This window comes from Podarcis raffonei, chromosome 1 (assembly GCF_027172205.1).
Source record: "Podarcis raffonei isolate rPodRaf1 chromosome 1, rPodRaf1.pri, whole genome shotgun sequence".
Taxonomy (NCBI): Eukaryota; Metazoa; Chordata; class Lepidosauria; order Squamata; family Lacertidae; genus Podarcis; species Podarcis raffonei.
Window position 1 is genome coordinate 135,368,770 of NC_070602.1, and position 23,336 is coordinate 135,392,105.

The 23,336-nt window shown below is 41.2% G+C and overlaps 1 protein-coding gene across 24 annotated transcripts in view; it reads left to right on the forward strand.

The window, feature by feature from the left end:
- The window catches only part of LRRFIP1 (LRR binding FLII interacting protein 1), a 106,816-nt gene that overhangs the window by 22,063 nt on the left and 61,417 nt on the right, over positions 1–23,336 (forward strand). For 15 of the 24 annotated variants that reach the window (XM_053364152.1, XM_053364127.1, XM_053364061.1 and 12 more), the window contains exons 2-4: positions 13,537–13,623; positions 18,555–18,572; positions 23,209–23,256. In XM_053364152.1, coding sequence (XP_053220127.1) covers positions 13,537–13,623; positions 18,555–18,572; positions 23,209–23,256 — 153 coding nt within the window. The remainder of the gene's footprint in view (positions 1–13,536; positions 13,624–18,554; positions 18,573–23,208; positions 23,257–23,336) is intronic. The other 9 variants (XM_053364256.1, XM_053364136.1, XM_053364208.1 and 6 more) reach the window with 2 other exon arrangements.

Genomic DNA, 23,336 nt, shown 5'->3' on the forward strand with positions numbered 1-23,336 from the left:
CATTTGGTTAATAGCTGTACACAACTCTCCCAGAGTTGGAGATATTGCAAGCTCATCTCTAACTTGTTTTTGCGGAACTTGTGAGAGGACCTCGGCAGCTACAGGGGAGATGCAGTTAAGGAGATGCTGGTAATGATCTTCCAGCGCAATGCAATAGCTTCTTTATATTATAGAAGTGTGGTACCATCTGTTGAGTGTAGGGGGCATATGCCATGATTTATTGGCTCATAGATGGTCTTTGTGGCTTTAAAGAAACTCTGTGCATCATGAGTGTCAGCTAAGTGCCTTTTTCACAGATGCTTAGCACTAGAGCAACATTTTCATTGAGAGCCACACTGACATCAATATACTTTTCATTAGTGTATATTTGAAGTTAAGATATTTTTTTTGTCCCAATGTGCATCACTTTAGTTTATATTGAAGCACGTTTGCCCATTCACCAGCTTTATAAATTATAGCTGAATGAGTTGTACTTAAAGTTGGTCTGAAACATTTCATTTATCATTAGGTCAATAACAATTGGCAGGTGTGGTATGGACTTAGTGAGCCATTAACTTTAGCCCTAGTTGGTGCATGTTGCATGAGACCTTCCTTCCTGTGGTACTTAAAAAGTTTTTAGAAGGAATGTTACATTTTACTATTGTACTTTTAATTTAGTAGTATATTATGTCCAGTTGTGCTTAAGGAAACAGGCTTTGGACCTGTTCCAATGTTGTTAGTAAGGGTGAAACCTTGCCTGAGCACCACTTTCCCATCCCAAAACATGAGATGAAAGTAACGCCTGATTCGGGCTCCACTACATCTTATCTGAACCCTTTTATCTCAGTTATCTCACTTAGAGAGAGTATACATGTGAGACTGCCTTGCCCTATATATGTGCACTCAACCTCTTTGATCTGTGGGGCTGGCACTGTTACAGGTGCCACTCAATATCCATTCTGCAAGTGTAAGAAATGGGTCTTTTAGTGTGGTTTTGGAGCTCCCTGCCTGTCTGGCAGCTGCCTTCACAGTACTCTTTTATGGACCTGCTTAAAACACCATTTAGGCAAGCTTACTCAGATATGTAGGATGTTGATTTGTGTCTTAATCTGTTTTCATAATCTGTTTTAAAATTTAATTACTCACTGAACGTTTTAAATCAATGGTTTAAATTGTTTTTATTGGTAATTTTATTGGTTTTTTTTATAAACCACTTTGAGGTTTTTCTTACAATTAGTGGTATGTAAGCGAGATGAACGCCGCAACCCCAGAGTCATCCGCGACTGGACCTAATGGTCAGGGGTCCCTTTACCTTTATCTAAACATTATAAAATAAATAAATAGGATCTGTGGGCATCTTACTGGGTATATTGGGACCTATAACTAGCTTTACAGGCTATTGTTAATTGTGTGCAAAAATGTTGGAGGGGTTGCTGCAAATACTCAAGACTGGACTATATACCAGCTCTCTTTTGTATTGAATTCCCTGCACCTGATCTGAATGATGCTTCTGTATACGTAAGATTGGTCCATGCTGTTCTGTACTCATGTTCTTTGATCACCACTATGCTTATAATCACTATTGCCTATTGAAATTGTCACCTCCGCAGGCATTGAGAGAGTGGGATTAACCTCCTGCTTGCCATCCTAACTATAAATACAGAATGGGCATTTTAAAGGGCATTCATCAAGTTTGATTTTTGTGTGTGTGTTGTTCAAATCACTTACCGTATTTTTTGGCCTATAGGACGCACTTTTTCCCCTCCAAAAATGAAGGGGAAATGTGTGTGCGTCCTATGGGGCGAATGCAGGCTTTCGCTGAAGCCTGGAGAGCCCCACAAACTCGGGGGACAGCGGGAGGCACAGCGCGCCTTTCCCGCTGTCCCCCGACTTGGTTAGAAGGCTGGCGGGGGGAGGAGAAGCCTGCTCCTCCCCGTTGCCAGCCCCGCAAACTCGGGGGACAGCGGGAGGCGCAGCGTGCCTTTCCCGCCATCCCCCGACTTGGTTAGAAGGCTGGCGGGGGTGAGAAGCCTGCTCCTCCCCGTCGCCAGCCCCGCAAACTCGGGGGACAGCGGGAGAGGTGCAGCGCGCCTTTCCCGTTGTCCTCCGACTTGGTTAGAAGGCTGGCGGAGGGCTTCCCCCTCCTCCAGCCCCGCAAGCTCCCAGAGCGATGCCAAATTTGCACGCAGCTTCGGCATCGCTCTGGGTCCCGTTCTGGGGGCTGGGGGAGGGGGAAGCTCGGGCTTCCCCCTCCCCCAGTCCCACAAGCTCCCAGAGTGATGCCAAAGCTGCACGCAGCTTCGGCATGGCTCTGGGTCCCGTTCTGGGGGAGGGAGAAGCTCGGGCTTCCCCCGCCCCAGCCCCGCGCCTGGGGGGGGGGGGAAATAATTTTTTTCCCTTTATTCCCCCCCCCCCAAATCTAGGTGTGTCCTATGGGCCGGTGCATCCTATAGGGCGAAAAATACGGTAATTTAAATTGCCATATAGCACAATGAGAGACTCCCATTCTGTTCTTGTTGATAACCTCCTCTAGGATAACAATGGCAACAGGACAAAATACATGAGAACTGCACACTTGTAGATGTGTTGTGAATGTTTTGAAAAATGTCCACTGTTCAAAAGAAGAAGAAGCCTCCAATTTTGCTGATTTTTATGCCCATTTTTAAAATTCTTTTTGTGCACTTGTAGAACAGCAACAGTAAACATTAACATCATTGTTATTCTAAAAGCATTGCACTATACTGTGTCACGTGCATGGGAAATCTTAATACGCGTTTCCTGACTGGCACAGCTTAGGCTGAGAGCTCTGTGGTTGTCAAATGAAAAAGTATGCATAAAGAGCTTAGACTGTATGGCTTATGCTTTGCAATGTTGAACTGCTTTCCTTCAAAGTTACTGACACTTATCTGCTCCTAAAGTAGGTGCTGGTGACTGACTCCATTTAACACACTGACATATTTTATATAGCTTGTAAATAAGTTTATCTTCCTCTCCTCCCACAACAGCCCAGGCATAGATACCCTGACAAGTTTTAAATATTCTCCTATTCTCCTTGGTGAGCATGAGACAAGAGGAACCATGTGCATCTGTGGCATGTGAGGAGGAAGGAGGCATTTTAAAACTGGGTTAAGCGTATGCTGTCCTCCTGGGAAGGCCAGGCTGGAAAGGAATGAAAGGGGTTGAGAAGTTCACAGTACCAGCATTTCTGGTTTGTGGATTAGCAGAGGTGGCTAATCTCTTATTTGCTTCAGTATGAGCATATGAATTTCACCCCAAATTAAATAAAGCCAACACATTGAATTAATTTTGAATAGTTCCCTGGCAACTGCATTTCAGTGCATTTTACAGAATGTATACTGCTCTGTTTGGCATCCTTTTTATAGCTGAAAATTTTTATGATTAAATTTTAAGTAGGCATGATATCTAAAATAGCCAGAGGCCTGCAACCAATGAATTGGTTCCAATGAATGATTGATTCAGTATCCCACCCCAGTGCTGCAAGGCTGGTAGAAATTGTTAAGTTGTGGGTGAACATATCCGACGACACAGCGATTCTTCAAAGCAGCTCTTTATTTGTAAGCTGGGACAGAACTGAACTGAACAGCCAACAGCTCAGCCGGCCTGCTTTTATAGGCAGCCGGCTGTCAACATCGTAGCAACAACAACCCAGGGTTTCCCGCCTAAAGTAACTGACGTGGACCTGAGTGAAAACTATATACACATGATACTCCTGGTGGCCAGGGGGAGAACTTCAATACATAACAGAAATGATGGCTAGAAAATGCTCTACATAAGGTTGCCAGCTCTGGACTCTGAAAGTGCTGCTCTGAGCCTCTGACTCCCTAGTCCATGTTCCCCTCAACCATTTTTTTTCAAATTCTGATCTCTCTAGCTGACTTTCCTTCACACTCCTGTATATCATTCCAGTCCTTGCTCTAGCTTTTTCCTTCAGCCACCCTTCAGCTTTTGCTTTAGCTCTCCCAGACAAACCAAGAGTCATAAACCATAGGAAAAACCTTCGTTACAGCTCATAGTTTGGAGAGAGCTAAATCCTAGGTACAGATGAAGCCTTAAGCAAAACCGCAAGCCTGGGTTCAGACAATATGAGAAGCCCTGCAGTGTGCCTCTCCATAAATCTGTTATAGAGGGGCCTTCCGTCCCCCAGACCAGATTTTTGGGACAGGTGAAGGGAAGAAGTGTGCATGTACACAAAAGCTTATACCCAGAACATACTTAGTTGGTCTCTAAGGTGCTACTGTATTTTGCTAAATAAATTAAAATGACAGCTGTGCCACTGATTGGCTTTTTAGAATACAATCTGATTGAAGAAAGGGTTTGTCTCTCACTTAAATAGGAAGCTTGCTATTTGCTGTAAGTGGACCTTAGCTCATTGTTCAGTAAGCGTGTGAACAAAAATCTCAGAGTAACTAACTAACTGAGTGAGAGTAACTCCTAATGTCCTAGTGAAATGTTATTCAGCTGATGTGAGGCTTCACATTAGTGTTGCCATATTTCAAACAGTGAAAATCCAGAACAGTTGTTGAGCTTTATTTTGCCCAAAGTTGTTGAGCTGGTTGGCACATTAGCAGAGATTTCCCCAGACATTTCAGTGATTTTCTCAGGGACACTGCTTCCAACTGCAGTATTCTGGATATGTCCGGGAAATTCCAGACGGATGGCAGCTTTACTTCACATGTTTAAAAGAATGTACTCCTGAGACTATGCACATGTCAGCTATTTTATTTATATATACCCAGTTGTGAGAGCAATTAAAGTGGCTGGATTTTTCAGCACTCTAGAGTCTAAAAATACTATCAAGATTATTTTTCCCATCTCTCATATTTAGCACAGAGATTCTATATTATAATTGTTGTTATATACTATTATATTATTAGTTATTAAATTTCTATACCACCCTTCATCCAAGGACCACAAGGTGGTTTCCAAAAGAAAAATTAAAAAATGCATAACAAAGGCAAAGGTTGCGATTTTTTAAAGGCTAAATTTCAGAAAAATATAATTTTTAAGATTTATTGAGTTATAGTAGTTTATAATATTTGCATCTAACAACTTCTATGCCTACCAAAACAAAATAATCAAGGATATTCTTGTGGTTCCAGTTTGCTAGTGGGATGAAAATCTGTTGTGTATCCCCTGGATGTGGTTTTAGAAGTCCCATTTCAAATAGAAAGAAATCCAAGGTCTAGCTTTTAATATAGTTTGGCGTGGGGAGGGGGGCAAGGTGCTTGAGAAGGTGGTAGCTGGATAGCTCCAGGCATTTTCAGATTAAAGTTTAAATTCAGATTCATACTTTTGCACTAAGGCATGGTTTTGCGTCCAGATGCTTGTAGGCATCTCTTCAATATGAAGAACACACACTTGATGCATTTTGGTTAGCCTACAATATAGTAAAGCTTCTAAGTGGAAGTAAATTCAGGATCCCTGCTGTTCTGGGACATCTGCATTAAATACTTCTGCTTTCAGTGAGTAAAATCCAGTGGTGTCTGCCCAGCAGTGGAATGAGCAGCATTGGCACAACAGGTTCCCTTCACCCTGTCCCAAAAATCTGGTCTGGGGGATGGAAGGACCCTCTAGAACAGATTTATGGAGAAGCACAGTGGCTATGGGGAGCAGCAGCAGCAGAAATACCATCTACTCTGAAAGTGGGTTATCACCCAGTTAGCTTAACATCTGCATTTGCATAACTTTGCACTTGGCATAGATTTTATTTCAGGATTAAATGGTGTTTATTTTGCTAAATGAAGATTACTGCTCCAGCAGCTTTCCTTTAACTAATTATAGGTAACCTCTATATTGAGATCCATCTATGTTTCTGTATATGAATTTCTGGAATACATCTTTTTTAGTAATCCAAATAGTTAAGTATTTGGCAGGCGTTGCTTTAAGTAGTTTAGTAATTGCGCAAACAGTCTCCTTAAAAGGGTGTGTTTGTGTGCAGGCTATAATTCATGTTGTGAAATCAGTGTCGGACTGGATGTTCAATATTAACGCTTTGTTTGAATTGTGAAATGAAGTTAACATCATGGTTTTGTTTCTTTTTATCCCTTCATTACCCAAGTAATTGCAAGTTATGGGAAACAGAATGCACACAACTCCTTAATAACTAATACGTTTCATTTTTAAAATATTGATTCTCTTGAATAATAATGCTTTGCATTTGTTTAACACTTGCATTTGGAGCCCTTGGAATACTTGCATTATCTAGTTGCAATCACAACATAAACTCTGTATGGTAAGACAATGTTATTATCTCCCATAGCACAAATGGTGTGGCAGGGGCTGAGGTTGAGAGAGAACGCTTTCCATAAGACCACTACGGTAGTATGTTTATAGCAGAGATGAGATTTGAACAGGGGGCTTGCTTGTTTGTAGCTCAATCTCTTACTCACTGCGCTAATTATCGCTGTTTTGTTGGCTTTCTAGACAATATACCTGTGGAGCAATGTAAACTGAATTTTTAAGTCCACTTTTAGAAATAATTGGATAGGAAATGTGAGATTGATACAGATTTATCTATACTTTTCAGAATGGAATGTTACTGGGATGGGAGAGATGGGATCATCTACTATCATGGGGCTTTAAATGGAGGGGCTGACTGCCTTTCTCAATTTAAGTGGCCAAGCTACAAGTAGACTAGTCCTGTTTTGCCAGTGATTTGCCCAGCGAATCAGATGAGCACAGTGAGCAACTAAACTCCAAATGCCTAATGACTCATAGGCTGTTGTGGAGAACATTTGGGCACTATACTAAGTCTGTTTGCATTAGGTTCAAGTTGTTAAATATTTGGCCAATGTTTGTTGCAGTTTTAGCACCCTGAGCATGTGACTGATGAGTTGAATAAGTCAGAGATTGTGTTAGATCATCATTTAAATATTTCACTTTGTTCTTAACATGGTTTTGATACTGTACTCTCCCCTGAGAGCCATTTTTTTTCTGGCTAAAATGCAACCAATCAATAAATAAATCAACACTGACTTGCTGTGAGTTGGTATTTATCATTATGAAGTCTTACCATATTAAGTAATCCATAACTTGTTTTGTTTTTCTCCTAATCTGCTGAAGTCAATGAACTATTTTCATAGAGATACATAATGTGTATCTCGAGCAAAATCCAAAGCTGCTTAGAAATCCTAATGATTTCTTGTGCAGCCAGAAGGAGCAGGCCATATCCCCCTTCTCTGTTAAATTTCTCATGACCAGAAGCACTTGGAAGAAAGTGCTTGAGATTTTATCGTTGTTGTTGTTGTTAGCATTTATACCATGCTCTTCATCCATAAAGGCTTCCAGAGTGGCTTACATACAATCAGTTTAAAAAAGCAAACTCAGGCACAAATTCTTAAGTAGGAGCTCTTTTAATGACTCAACTGGGATAGAAACAGCTCAGGGGCACAAGGCATCTGGTGGAGCTGGTATTTCAATAAAACTACTGGAATGACCCTGCTTCTCAACTTTCCTACTGAGGCAGCTGATGGCATGGCTCCTGCCATTACATTTTTGTTGGTAGTGTGCTGTGTGAAATCACTGGAACACTACAGAAACGGTGGGTGAAGAGGGAAGGCAGGAGCTGGGGCAGCCACTCTCTCCCTATCTGTTTGCAAAGGGGTGCTTATTGAATTACAGTGAGGAAATATAAATATTGCTATGAGCGTTAAGGGTGTGTGGCTTTTAAATATAAATTGTATGAAGTTAATTAAATCTGTTGGCAGTTGGTTTGAATGTGATTTTTAAAAAGGTAAGAATGCACTGACTATTTCTGAAATCAGCAGCAATTTGTGTGATTGTTTTTATTTTAGCTGGGACATGGGTGGCGCTGTGGGTTAAACTACAGAGCCTAGGGCTTGCCGATCAGAAGGTTGGCGGTTCGAATCCCCTCGACAGGGTGAGCTCCCGTTGCTCCGTCCCTGCTCCTGACAACCTAGCAGTTCGAAAGCAAGAAGTGCAAGTAGATAAATAGGTACCGCTCTGGTGGGAAGGTAAATGGCGTTTCCATGTGCTGCTCTGGTTCGTCAGAAGCGACTTAGTCATGCTGGCCACATGACCCGGAAAAACGGTCTGCGGACAAACATTGGCTCCCTCAGCCTATAGAGCGAGATGAGCACCGCAACCCCAGAGTCGGCCACGACTGGACCTAATGGTCAGGGGTCCCTTTACCTTTACCTTTTATTTTAGCTAATAGAATAAGGACCCCCTTCTTCATGCCATCAACAAGCAAGCAGATCAAGTTAGGTTGTTTTGTTTGGATGTGTGCCGGAAAAGTGAATCAACCAGATGACAATGCACAATGAAGAATGGCTTGTTTAGTTTGCATGGAATCACTTGAGAATCTAATCATAAGAGGCTGGTTTGATTCTGAGCCAAGCCTGTCACTAGCAACCCTTTCTCCATAAATTCCTATAGAGAGTTGCCAGGGCAGACAGAGGGAAGAGCTGCTCTTCTCCTTAGGCTTTCACTTTTGTAGGGTCCCCTATATTCCAACTTCTAAACAATACTTAACTGAAATGGGAAGCTTGCTTGATTTTGGTGAAGCTGAGAAGTACTGCATGGCTTTCAGCAATCCTCTTGTTCTTGCCATCTGTCATACAATACATGAACAGTCAATACTAGCAATGATGACAATAGGATGTTTGTTTCCCATGCCATAATTAGGCCCGTGTATCTTAAGAGAGTACGTTTTGTTTGTTTAAAAGCTCACAAGGAGCCATTGTAATTGCTCGCAGTAAATCAGTATGGGCACCGAACTGGCCAGGCTAGAAAGTGAAGAGGAAGCAGAAACAAAGTAGGAATCTGCCAAATCTCTAAATGTGCGGGCTTTCTTAGGCGAGATAGATATTTTTGTTAGTGCTATAAGGCCTGAGCAAGGTTCTAATCTTTAGATGGGCTCAGTTGCTCAAGCAATAGGTGAGTTGCTGCAGGAACAAACTGCATTTACTGCTGATGATACCAATAGCTAAAGAAGAAACCATCAGGTTGAAAATGTACAAAACCTCCAAATCATAGTTCAATATCTATACATAAAAAGCCATTTTCCTGGGTTCCCACAGTTTTCATATGGTCAACCCAACGATGCTGGTATGTGTACATGAATAATATGAACATGTTTCCATTGTTTGGATCTCTGTAAGGTATTTGACATACTGTACTGTTGTTGGAAATGAAAGTGAGAAATACACTTGACACAGGCCCTACTCGGATGGTTGTATTATTCACAAATGCATCCTTGCAGAATGGGATTGCATCATATTTTGAGACTGTCAGGAGACCCTGCAGCTTGGTAGAATTAGATGGGAATAATCACTTACCATTTCAAAGGCTTTATTCATGTAAGAACTACTTACAGGATGAGTGGAGATGAGAGAGAAAAACAGCAAGCATCTGGTCTCAACAAGTTGGAGGAGAACAAAGAAAATGGCTCAGCTTTTAGATGTGGTGTTAATTTAGACATAAAAGGTAAAGGGTAAAGGGACCCCTGACTATTAGGTCCAGTCGTTGCCGACTCTGGGGTTGTGGTGCTCATTTCGCTTTATTGGGCGAGGGAGCCGGTGTACAGCTTCCGGGTCATGTGGCCAGCATGACTAAGCTGCTTCTGGTGAACCAGAGCAGCGCACGGAAACGCTGTTTACCTTCCCGCCGGAGCCGTACCTATTTATCTACTTGCACTTTGATGTGATTTCGAACTGCTAGGTCGGCAGGAGCAGGGACCGAGCGACAGGAGCTCTCCCCATCGCGGGGATTCGAACCGCTGACCTTGTGATCGGCAAGTCCTAGGCTCTGTGGTTTAACCCACAGCGCCACCCACGTCCCACTAACTTAGACATAGAGGCTTACAAACAAGTGCTGGCTAGATTGCTAGATAAAACAGTGCTCCTTCAAACTCTAGATAAGGAAATACAATTGCTTTCTTCCAACAGGGAAAGCACAGGACAACACGTGAAAGGGGAATCAGATGTGGATTCTAGCATCTGGAATCCCTCATTGTAATCTAAAATTCTGCAATATGCTTAAAAATAAGTGCAGATCGTCAGTTATAGAAGATATGATGGTAACATAACAGTTTGCTTGCCAGGCTGTATTGCTGTGTTGAAGCTGGCAGAAGTTTGGAAAATTCATGGGAAAGCTGAATACTGTTGCTAGGTGTTGTCATCCCAAAGCTCCTCAAGTTTTTGTTGGGTTTTTCCGCTTCCCTACCAATTAAGAACTCCAGGCAGTTGGTTGCTTGGCAACCTATTGCTTCTCTGGGCAGCATAAGTCATAGTGCCAGGAAAGAATTTATTAATGCAAGCAAAATTTCAGTAACTAAAAAATTACCTATTTTGGTTTTCAGATTCAGGGACTACAAGTTACTGGTTTTGTTTCTACTCCTATCTGTATCACCGTGGTTCACATAAGTAGCCTATAGTATTATCTCTTAAAGGTGTGAAATCTTTATTAAGTGGCCATCTTGCTTCTCTGGACCTGAATTAGAATGGCACATATCAACCTGATTAACTAATTTGGTATATTGGATGTCTGAAATGCAAATGCCTCTCCCACATAGCTGGGAGGACTTGGTTCATGGTATGAAGTTTGAAGGCTTCACAGAGGCTTATGGATCCATAGTCCATTCAGGGCATCCTATTATGCCCATTGGGGGTTGGAGCAGGGAGGGTTTGATTTGTGGAAGATGCAAAAATGTCTGGTGACTCCAGATCATGCCATGTTTTGGTGGAGAGGTTGCAAGGAGAGTCTACTGCTGCCAGGATTCTTTCTCAACCAATCATGGTCTCATTTTGAACGTTGGTGACTTGCTTGCTTGGGCTCAATCTTCTCCGCTAAAATCTGAATGAATAGTTTGTTAATGGGATCCAGGAGCCTCCCTTCTTGTCACTAATTGGGAGGGAAATATGTTTGTTTGTTAGCTTGCTTGCTTGCTTGTTTATTAAATCTGTATACAGCCCTTCATCTGTAGATCTCAGGGTGGTTTACAAAATACATAATAAAAACAATTACAAAAATAATACGAAAACCTCTTCATCCCCTCTCACAAACACATTTAAAAGAACATAGGATGTTAGTCAGCCCAGTTCCTGGTTGAAAAGGAATGTTTTCACCTGGTGCCTAAAGGTGTATAATGAAGGGGCCAGGCGAACCTCCCTATGGGAAAACATTCCACAGATGGGGAGCCACTTCAGAAAAGACCTGTTCTCATGTTGCCACCCTCCAGAGCTCTTGTGGAGGAGGCACATGAAGAAGGGCCTCAGAGGACAATCACAAGGTCCAGATCAGTTCATATGGGAATTGGAGGTCTTTGATGTATTGCGGTCCTGAGCCATTTAGGCCTTACAGGTCAAAGCCAGCAACTGTAATTTGAGCATCTTGGTCATGCTCAAATTACAGTTTTCTCCAGTACTGGCCAGGTTTTTGAGATAAATCACATATTGGAGTTGATTTGGACATCCTGTTTCAAGACAACGCAGGGGAAATACTGATGTGCAACTTACCATAGGATAGTTTTCTACCATGCTGTTTATTGGTAATCTGTAATTACTACATATGTTGTATAATCTCTCTCCCCCCACACAATGTTCTTATTTGATGTCTTCTCCAAGTAGAAGGCCTTTCCTATATGTCTCACATGGTTGGATTGCATTGTGTATTAGTAATCCATGACTGTAATCCATCAGAATGTATTACCCTGAGCTGCATGGCAAGTGAGGGATTCGTGGCAAGCACAGTCTCTTTAGGAACAGCTTACTTTCCCTGCCTTTTTGCCATGGATTTCAGACGTCATTAATTCTAAGAGTTATTTATGTTCTGTAACAATTTAAAATACTTTGGATTTTTGAGGCATTTTCAGAACAACTTTTAAAAACCTAGATGCTTTTTCAAAGCTATATTTTAAGAAGACCCCACCCCTTCCCTGAACAGGAACATGTTTCACTAAAAACATTGTACATGTATTTGGAAACCAATGCAAACAACTATATAATCAGAATGATGGCATAGCAAGAACATAATAAGCCATCTATTCAATAAACCCAGAACTAGAAAATAGTGGCAAATGTAGCAATAGGTGGAACATTTTCCATGCCACAGTAATGGCAAACCTTGGGGAGGATGGGGGAAAACCTTTCTAAGGAAGTGGGACATAATCTGTCATAGTTGGATTTTTCCATAGCACTTTTAGCAGCATTTAAGAAATGAGTCAGCTTATCCTGGGTGTAGTCGTTGGCTATCAGTATTTGCCCTTAGAAACAAGGGCTTCTAATTTTCCAGAGCTGCTTCCCCTCACTTCAGCCTCTGATTAATCTCCTTTTTGTGCTAGGGATTGGTGCAAGTTAGTTTGACAATCAACCACCCTAATACAGCTCCCCCCATTGCTTGTACTACCTGAATTGTCAATGTATTTGCCACTTAATGTGACATTGAAGTTAACTTTTTAAATTAAAAGATAAACTTTTAATATATTGAAGTTTAATTTTATCAAGCTGCTTGGGGGAAAGAGGTAGAAATAACTTTTGTGAATGATCAAGACTGGCTTAGCATTCAAAACAAAATATCTGTTTTATGAACGCTTGATTTTGCATGTAAGCAGATAGCGCCCATTAAAATTGAAGCAGGCATGCCAAATAGTTAATAATTACAATGGTGTGCTAAAAGGCTTTCAGTGGAAACATGTAGCATATTTATATGTGGTCTATTTTTGACACATGGATGCTGAGTGAGTTGAATCAGTGCATTTATTTATAGATGTAGTTGCTGAAGGAAACCTGTTTTTCAAGTCAGCCTTTTCTTGCATATTACTTAGGCACTTTATGTAAGGGAAAGGTGAAACTAGCTTTGTAGTTGTGAATTCCCCAGTTATGTACAAAGGAATAATATCTTGTCAAATGCCTCATAGACAAAACTCATATATAACCATAATGTTTCATCAGAAAGAAAAACCCAACAGCAACAGTATTGTTTTATTAGGACCAACTAAATTGTCTCTACATGATAAGCAAGATTTTGAGTTCACAAAACAAAACACCTTTTGGCTATTTTTACAAGATGAAGATAGGGGGTGGTTACTATTCTCATATCTGTAATTAAAGTGCAAAACCTATACCGGCTAGCTAGAGCATGTATTTGAGTTTCCAAATGGTTCTCCTTTGCTCTCTATTTTGTATTTGCATTTACAAGTGACTCGTGTCAGGCTAAAGGCCAATCATTGCATCTTTTAGAAATGCCCTTACGTTACTGATGATATGGCGTACTTTTATGCAAACCTTGGAGCTGTAGTAGTCAATGTGTGGTGTCCTCCAGATGATGCTGGACTCCAGCTCCCGTCACCCCTGACCTGGAGAGCACCACCTTGGCTATCCCTGCCTTGGAGCAGGCTAAAGGTATCCTATTGGATGACAGAACAAGCAGGTATTGAATACTACCAGTGACTAAGGGTGAGCATTTTGCGTGAAAGCTTGTTGTCTGCCTACATGTACTTCCCCTCCAGCTAAGGCATGTTCTGCAAGTTTAAACTATGTGGAAATATAGCTTTATTCTTTTTTTTCTTTATGGTAGGCTGAAGCGAGGCTTGCAGCAAAGCGTGCAGCACGAGCTGAAGCACGAGAAATCCGAATGAAGGAACTGGAGAGGCAGCAAAAGGAGGTATGTCTTTCTCTGCAGCCCCAAAATTACTTCTTAATCTTTTGAATGAAACGCAGAAACGGTCCTTTGGGAGCCACAGTTGGTGGTGATTGCAATAAATTTGTTTAATGAATGGAAAATAGATTAAATGTGTGTTAATGGTTCTTCTTGAATATTATTTACTTATTTTGTGTAGCCAAAGCCCTTACACAAAAGATAAAATACATTACTCAGTTCTTCTTGTAATAATGTAAAATAGAAGAGCCATGATTTTTTCTTTTGAACTATACAGAATTTCCTGTTCCTTAAGATGTGGGGGAGGGACCTAGGAAAGCACCTTTTTTGGTCTGAGTATTGTTTCCTTCTCACACATCACTCAACTGAAATGAAATAAAAGTAGCATTTGCAACCTCGAAGTAGTATGGTTCTAGCTCTTTCTGCTTGACAGCTGGAGAGCTATTATTACTTTTGTGTGTTTGATGAATTCAGAATCAATTTGTGCATGCTTGCTTGGGAAATAAAAGCAAAAGGAGCATCTGTTGGGCTTGTGCACAGAATTGGCACACCCTTCTAGGTCAATGCTGGCAGTGGCCGCAATAGTCCTGTCCATAGTTTGTATTTAGTCAATGGGTAATATTTTGAAAGCATGTTCTTTTAAGACTACCGTCTCAGATAGTAATAGTAACTGCCCTAAAGAGCCTTTCCTCTACAACAGTTGCTTCTATCTGAGTGGAATTCTCCTTTGTAAACTCCACCAGAAGGTTTACACGTCTGTCAAGGGTATTTATATCCACCTGCTGTGCTAGTCCTGAGTAACGGGATTTCCTAAACAGCAGTAGAACAAACTCATAGTCCCTGGCAGCAGTATTCATCCTACTTGTGCTTTCTAAGTGACCTGTGTCTTCCTTCCTAAGGGACCTAAGTGAGCAGTTACTGAAAGTGCTGCTGTCTCTAGGTCCATCTAGATTCCACACACCCTTTGGAGTCCTCTCCTGAAATCTTCTGTTTGCTTTTGTCAGTTCCTAACTGCATCCTGGGCTTGACCAGTATATGGGACTACTCTTGCCTCTCTATGGGTGTTGGTAAAACATCCCATCCAGTCATGTGTTGAGAACTTAGATGGATTAACATTAAAACTGTGTCTTCTTCCAAGTGGATGTAGTTCTTGCAACGAGTAACAATGTTCAGTTTCACATACAACAGTAAACGGTAGTTTAAAAAACATGTGCCGGTTCACATGTAATACTAAGCCAGGACTCTGGTTTGTTTCCTCCTTGTGCAGCATGAGTCTGCGCACCAGCATTATGCTTGTTCGTGTTAAATTATAATTTATTGATTTAGCCTTGTGTATGAACCAGACCAACCTCTGAGCAGACAATTATCCAACTGGCTATCTCATAACTGGCCCATTTAATCTTACATTTTTGGGTGAAACCAAGTATAGCAATTCTTAAGTTTCTGCCAGAGGCAACAATCAATCCGCAGTGCATGGTAGAAAGATATTCAAGGAAATATAGTTACTTGTGACTAAAACTGTGCATTCTGGAAATGCCTCTAAGCAGAGTTCGCAGTATTGCTTTTAATTAATGGCTGGTTAAAACGTGGCCTGGATACAGAGTATTTGTCTATAAATCACCAAGTAGTTTCTAGCGTGTGTATGTTACATATATTAACTGCATAAAGCAAAAATGTCAATTCTGCATCTCTGACTCTTGATACAAGGCGTACAGCTCTCATCTGATGTGACACAGAGAGGTGCCTAGGCCTTGCACAGCCCTGGTATCACATGGGGATGTTGGCCTTGGCCCCCTCCCTGTGGATTTTCAGTTCATAACAGAGAGCGAACTAGCTACAACTTCTTTTATTTCAAATTAATCTTGTTGGCTGTCTAAACTATTTTTTATCTAAAAACAATTGTGTTTGTTGGCTATTTATTGTTTTCAGAAATTTTAATTGTTAGTTTGCATGATATACTTAATTTGTGTCATAAGCTTCTATGTTTAAGACAGAAAAGTTATCCCCAGGCTAGTTGGACCCCTGTGCTTATATGAAAATCTAAGCAACTGTCTTGAGCACCACAAAATACCAATTTTATAGAATACAATTTGGCAATGCTCAGAATGTCCCCCCAAACATATAAGAATATTTATACCCCGACCATCTGGCTGGGTTTCCCCAGCCACTCTGGGCAGCTTCCAGCACACATAAAAAAATGTCAAGCATTAAAAACATCCTGATACAGGGCTGCCTTCAGGTGTCTTCTTAAAGTTGTATAGTTCTTTATCTCCTTGACATCTGATGTGAGGGCGCCACTACCGAGAAGACCCTCTGCCTGTTTCCATGTAACTTCACTTCTCACAGTTAGGGTACCACCAACCATCCTGTCAACGTCCTCAACAAAACACTACTCCTCCAAAAGAAATAAAAGACCAAAAAAAAGCAGACACAGACACGTTGGGCAGTCCTTCCCAACCTGGCAATCAAAACAAAGTCGGTTTGGGTAAGAGGGCAGACACCAGGCTCTCTGTCTGGGGATGTCAGATACAGGCAAGGTGGAGGGTCTGTTTCTTAGCTGGAAGGCTAAGAAAGCTGAAACCTACTGTTAATGGGAAAGTGCTTAATAAAAAATAACACAGTGCTTGCATATTAAAGGATACAGTGTGAAGTATTTAAAATTAGACCTAACATGCCTGCATGTAAACTAGAGGGCTAAAGTAGCCAATGGGGGGCAATGTGTATTTTATTGCAACAGGTCATGTTTATATGCTTCCCTGTTTCCCAACAAGTTTTGTTCATGTTTTAAAGATAAGCTATGTCAAGTTGTTGATACACCTGATATGTTTTCATTTCACAACCCAGTGTGATATCATCCACTTAGGTTTTGTTGTTTGTTAATAGGGTGCTGTATTAAGGTATTTTTTTGTTTGTTTTAAAGGTCAAAGTCTTCTCAATACAGCCTTCATTGCCTCATTTTTTGAATTTGTTAATTGTGATTATTGAAAACATTGATAAATTAGCAGAGTTGCTGCTTAATACAATGTTCATCTGCAGTGTACAAGAGAGAGGGCAATAATCCCAAACGAAAAGGAATCTGAAATGCAATTCCCTGAAGAAAATCCTTCTATGTTAGCTGACATAGCAGAGGCTGTGTGCTTTGAAGCATCTGTCTGAGATAATCATCTTATTTTTTAGGTTCAGAGAGAAAATTACTGCTGAAACTATTAGAAAGGCGTGCTCTGTTTTGTTGAGGAAAATTTTGAATTACTTTTTGTGACACTTTTCTAAGGACTACCCCCAAATATTTATTTGGCTCTCTAGTTTAGGGCACATTGCCATTTTACTTTCAGGTGCCGCTTCCTGACACTTTCCCAACTTCAATATATATGACCATCAGTAGTTCAGGGGGGCCGTTCTCAGTGTCAGGTTTTGTGAAAGTCTGCACAGGTCCTAACAGGGCATGCAGATATGATTGTTGATGACAAAAATGGGCAGGAGTACAATTTTCTTTCTTCTGAGCATCTGGAAGCTCTTCCCTATAACATGCTGACTTGGCTATGGAAGTGTACAGAACAGTCATCTACAGTACAAGATTGGGGAGACATTGAAGAACATCCGTCTAACTGGCTAGAATTGCCAGGAAATTACCTTTGTGAAAAACCTTGGAGGATCTTTTTGTTCCCTCCCCTCCACCCGTGATAAGATTGCACAGCAGCTGAAGAAACAACAGCGACAAATATCCAATAGCTGGTTAGAACTGAAAAAGCTTTTCTGTGCTCATCAAGTAGCAGGGCTGGCCATTTCAGTTGAAACATTGCTGTCTCAGAGAACTCTGCCATTTTCCATGATGTGTCCATGCTGCTTTGGTCCTGACAGTTGCCACTGCCCTCCACAAAGAGTGACTTCCACTTTGTGAGGGCAGCAGCACTAGGCAGGACAAAAAGTAGCATTTGAGTGCAGAGCCATGCTTCTGGCCCAGCTGGCTGCTAGGGCTGGACGATATCTGGTTTTCAACATTGTGATATATCACCAGATAAACATGACAATATGCTGTTATATCACAATGTCTGAAATAGGGATGGAGCTATGTAGAGGCACTGGCTGGCTTCATGGTTTTTCCTGCCTCGTGATTTTTGCACAGCATGCGCCCACGCGCCCACACATCATGATTCACAATATATTGCCAGGTCAAAAATTATGATAGTGATATCATGATATGGACTTCAAACTGGTTTTGGATGATATATCGCCCAGCCCTAACACACATCCTGATTTGTGATATATTGCCAGGTCAAAAATTATGAAAGCAATCTCTCAATTTGGAGCCTACTGGCTGCTGCACAAAATATGAGAATCCAGCCTTTACTCCTTGGCAATGGCACTGAGCACTTGGCTGGGCTCCCCCCAAATTCCCACTCCACCACCTATTGCGGAGAGAAGAACTGAGCAGCGATGGTCACTGGAGAGACCTAGGGGTGGGCATGTGGGCAACTGTCCAAATCATGCACAGCTTCTTCTGATTCAGGGTTATGGAGAATAGCGCTGTGTGCCATCAGCTCCTGCAGGACAGGACTGCCACCAAAAGTCCAAACTTCACTGCTGTAATTAATCTAGAGAGGCCTTTTTAAAGATACTCTTGAAATGTCAGGATCCATTGTTTGCTATTTAAAGTAGAAAGGTCAGGCTGCTTAAAGTGTGATTATGCAACATATGTATGACATGGTATATAGTCAACAGTATCTCTGTCCACAATATTGGATCCAGTGAAATTTTCCTCCACTGCTGAAGCACATTTTGCATTCTTGATAAATAAAAAAAAATTGGTCTTGAACTGTGGTTTATTTCTGCATTCTCATATATGGGTTTATGTGGAATAAGAGTTCTTTGTGAACTGTACCTACTGAAAGCTATTGCCCTTATTTTTCTCCTTTCTTTCCTTTCCTTTGCCAATGTAGATCTATCAAATTCAAAAGGTAGGGTTTGTTTAGCCTCTTGTGTGATTGCATGCACTTTTCCTTTTGCATCAGGAAACCTGATGGCACTTGAGAATTAAACCCACTTAAATATGTCAGGTATGCAGCAGGATTTACTTGGAAATTTATCTTTAAGACTCTCTTGCTTCTACATGTAAAATTCTGCTACTATATTAACATCAACCAAGAGTAAACTTGATATCGTTGTGAGTTGCTCAAATAACAGCTTCTCCCACAGCTAATTTACTGATATAGTACTAATCGGGTGAAATATCACAGGATTTGTTCACAATAATTGCTCTTTTTAACTGTGATTTTTTACTAGGCTCTAAAGTGACGGCATGGCTGTGACTTCAAATGCTGAAATAGCACCTGCCACACAACACCAGCACACTGGTCCATGTGGATTTGTTTTTAGAGCCACAATCACTTTGCATTCCCTCATAACTGATTGATATAGTCCAAACAAGGCATGCTTTCAGCCAGTAATTGTGTATGGGAAGATGCCTCGTCGAGTGGGTAGTTCAAAGTTACTACATTGGGGTGGGTGTTTAACTATGGTGTATGGCTGGAGTTATAACTTAATCTTGGACTAGAGCAGCAGAACGTTAAACTGGAATAGCTGTTGCAGGCAACAAACAGCTTTCAGATTTTGATATACGGTAAAATTAAAATACTCTTTGTGGATCCTAACAGTTTTAGTAGTGTATATTTGTGTGACAGCCCATGTTGAAGTTTTCAATAAAACTTCAAGATACGCATATGCAATTATTGTTAATAGAAGACTAAATCACAAACTGTCTTCATTGGTAAACCTGCTGCTATTTACTAATGAGTCTCCCAGGATTCTGACAATCAGGCTCCTTTTGCTTGGGCAACATTCTCTTCTTTCTTTGCATGTTTTCACTTCAGTGACTGTACTTACTAATGCTTCTTGAATGGCAGTGCAAATTAGGCAACTTCTGAAAACACTGAAGTTGCTTCACTGCTGTAGTCTTGGACTAAAGGAGAGACCTCTTCAGAGGCTTGGAGCTGTTATTTCCTGCATTGTGTATGCTAATTGCTCTGTCTCTTATCAAAACAGGTTTGTAGACTTCTCTAAGGCTTTAGTCAGTTCCTGGGGGTGGGAAGACGCTGAAGTCCCTTCCAGCAATATACAGTAGTGAGCACTGCTGCAAAAGAGGCGTCCATAGTTGTCATTGGGGCATATTGATGGTGCTTATGCCATGGTCACCAATCATATCCTTCCCCACTAACAACTCCCCTCTGTGCAGAGTTACTTTGAAAGTGTTTCCTTTAAAATTGATTGGGTTGTTGAAATATGTGTGGCACATTCTCTTACGAGTTCATGTAAATGTTTTAAAAAGAAGAAAACTAGTGCAAAACCACTTGCTCTGACATCACAGAAGCACTTGCTTTTTAAATAAATTTGTTTCATTCAGTGTTAGAAACCGAGATATGAAAGCTAGGAGCTAAATGGCATCTTAAACCTAGGTCATGGACGCAACAACAAGAATACAAAGCTGCAAATGAATGAACTGCAGCTAAAATATTATGTCCATTTTTCACATGGTCTAGTCTTCATCTGAAGACTGCAAAAAATGAAGCCTTTCTTCCCCAGCCCACCCCCTTAAACTTCTTAGGGTTTTGAGGGTTGCTCAAAACACTGCTATTCTGTAAGGCCAGCTGAGAGGCAGAACCCATCAGCTTGCCTTACCCTGAAGTGATTTCTTGGAAGTCGAATAGGCAGGAATTTCTCCTCCCACTCCAGCAGTGGCAGTTTTAATCTGAAATCTTAGATGCAGTACTGTGGCCAGAGCTCAGAAATTGCTTGCGCTAATGAAATTCCCAGTCGCAAAATGCGCCTAGAACAATGGGAGTCTCGAACACTCGTTTCATTGAACTCATATACCTCACATTCAAGAGAAACTTATGGCTTATTGCCTTCTGGGCTAACCAGATTCACTACGCTCTTGATGTGGATGGAACTATAGGAGATGTTTGCAATTGGGATTTACCGTATTGGCCCGAATATAAGCTGCACTTTCCCCCCAAATTCTGACTGAAAAGTTGAAGTGCAGCTTCTATTTGGAACCGAGTGCTGCACGCCTGCCTCCTGGCACTACCGCCCTGAATGGGGGGTGGGGCGGCTGGCGCTATAAAAGGAATAGGATAAAAAGTTTTGCACATTGTTAGTATGGGTTGTTCAGTATTGGCTGCATTCTGTCGGCCCTGCTTACTGATTTTGTGCAACAGCCATACTGCTAGTGGGAGCCTTGCTGTGTAGTGTAACAGCCAAATCCAGTGGGTGTCTTCTGTTTGTGAAAGTTGTTGCATAGCTCCTAGTGCAACTGCTATTCTTATACACTGTGACAGTTAAGCTTTGTGTACTACTACTGCCCCAAGTGCAACTGCAACTGCTTGTGAAATAATGCTAAATCTCAATCTTCTTGTGCTAATGTTACATTGGCCCTCACTCAGTATTTTTACCTAATTTGAACTTCAATTAATGGGTAAAATTTCACCCTTGTAAGAAGCATAAAATTAGTAACTGGGGTCAGTTGCTGAAAAAAACAAATACATTTTAAGTGTGTCTGCAACACTCTAATAGCTAAATAGAAAGCATATAATAACACATTTCAGTAAGCCAACAGAGCTTCTTCTTAAATAGTGTGTCAGGAAGAAATAGGAGCGACTTATCTACTTAAGAGATAAGTAACTGTTTTAATATCTCTACTGGAGTTGGTGTGTCAGGAAGTGTCTCTTCTTTGCAGCTGTCTATTAAATATTAGAGCATCATCTTCGCTCTGCCTAGCATGGAAATGCTTGTCTTCCTCTTAACAATACAGGGCAGTTGTTATTCATGGCACCCATCAACCTTCAAGAGAGAGGACTTTTTAGCAGGGGTTCCCTCAATTTGTAAAAATCCCAATAGAATAAATTTACCTTTCTTTCCTGCCCCTGAAACTTAAGTCAAACAATGTGTAAAGCCACTGTTTTTGCTCAAATGTTCCTTTATAATAAATCTTGACTGAACTGGGTCAGAATTTCAGGCCTGTTGCATCATTCTCCACTTCTTTCTCTATGGAATAATATGCCCTGCTAACAGTGCTCAGCAACCTATTACTGCTGGACTGACTTTAAACAGTGCTGCCATTCTGAACAGAGAAGCTGCCTTGTGGAAAGCAATTTATGCTTCAGTGCCTTCAGAAGAGACGCTCTGGCTTGCAGTCTTGCATGAGCACGTTTGCTTGATCCTTTGTCTGTGTGGTGCTGCAGAGATCCCTTGTCATGCAGGGGTGGGCAACGTGTTGTTTGCAGGGGAGGGGACATGCAACTTCTGAGCTCTCTTGTGCTGGGAGGAGTATCCAGGAGACTGGGCAGTCGCCTTCTCTTCATTTGCTTTCTCTCTTTCTTGAAATCGTCTGGACTGAGGTGATTCAGATGTGCAGAAAAAGAATGATGCATTATGTTTCTGACTTGTGCCTCTCCAGGCTGCCATAAGTCCCTTTTAAAGCTCCCCTTTAATGTGGAAAGCAAAGTACTCACAATACATGTTGTGACTTCACTGTTCCCACCCTCCTCCTGTAATCCTCCCTCTCCTCTTTTGCTTTACAGGTTCTGACCCAAACCCTGTTGTCTTCATTTTTTTCCTCATGCATCCATTTTTTAAACTGCACCACTCCACTGTTAACATTTTGCCCTCATAGATATTTGGAATGTTCTTTTTGCCTCTCAAGCTGCTCAAAACGTTTCCATCTCCCTCATCTGACTTTTTCTTTGCACTTGGTGCCTCACCTCCTTTCTTTAATTCCTCTGACTCCATTTTCTATTATCCTTGTATCTTACCTTATTTAGATTGTGAGTCTGTGGATTTTTCTGTATTGCAATTATATTTCTACAGTGCCTATTCTTTTACGTGCTTGATAAACTTACCACACAGACGTTGTTCTCACTTTATGGTATACTTTTTCTGCACACTTGAATCAGAGAAGTAAATGAATACTTTGAGCTGATCCTACCTTGGTAGAAGAAACAGGTTCACTGCATGTTTCTCAGTTTCTGGGTCCCTGAAGCATTTTCATACTTTTAAAGGCTCTGGCTAAGATTGAGTACCACAGTGGCCTATGGAGGTGGAGAATGCAGTGTGCATATTAACTGTGGACCTTCAGCTCATGCTCCATTTCCTCTGAGACTCTTGATGCTGAATAAGTTGCTCACCCCTGTACAGATGTGTTTTTAAAGGGCATGCCTATGCTACAGAGGAGGCTGTGGCTATTTGACCTCTAGGTTAGTTGCTAGATTAGTGTGTTAGATGTTACTCTGAACTTCATTGATTATGTTTGAGGTTTTTTGATCCTTGAAATATGTCACCCTCTTGCCTTAATTGGAAGGCAGTGAGTATTAATGCCAGTGGCTATTTGCAGATTAAGTCCAATTTTCGGGACTTTCATAGTCTTGGTATAGCTACACTGTAGCCATGTCAAGCAAAGTTGAGCTCCAAGTCTCTAGTAATGGTTTGGTCAAATCAAATCAATGTATTTTATTGACTAAAGCAAAATCTTTGGTGTAGGCATGCCTATAAACTTGTGTAGTTTACTTTTTCATCTAAGTTTCCACCTTCTTTCTTTCATAGAAATATTATGGTCTGGATACAAAGTTTGGCGACATCGAGCAGTGGATGGTAGGCTTTGTCTAAGAATCCAGATTTGTCTAAAACTGGCCATCATGTTGAATAAACTATGTAGCATAACTGTCATCTCT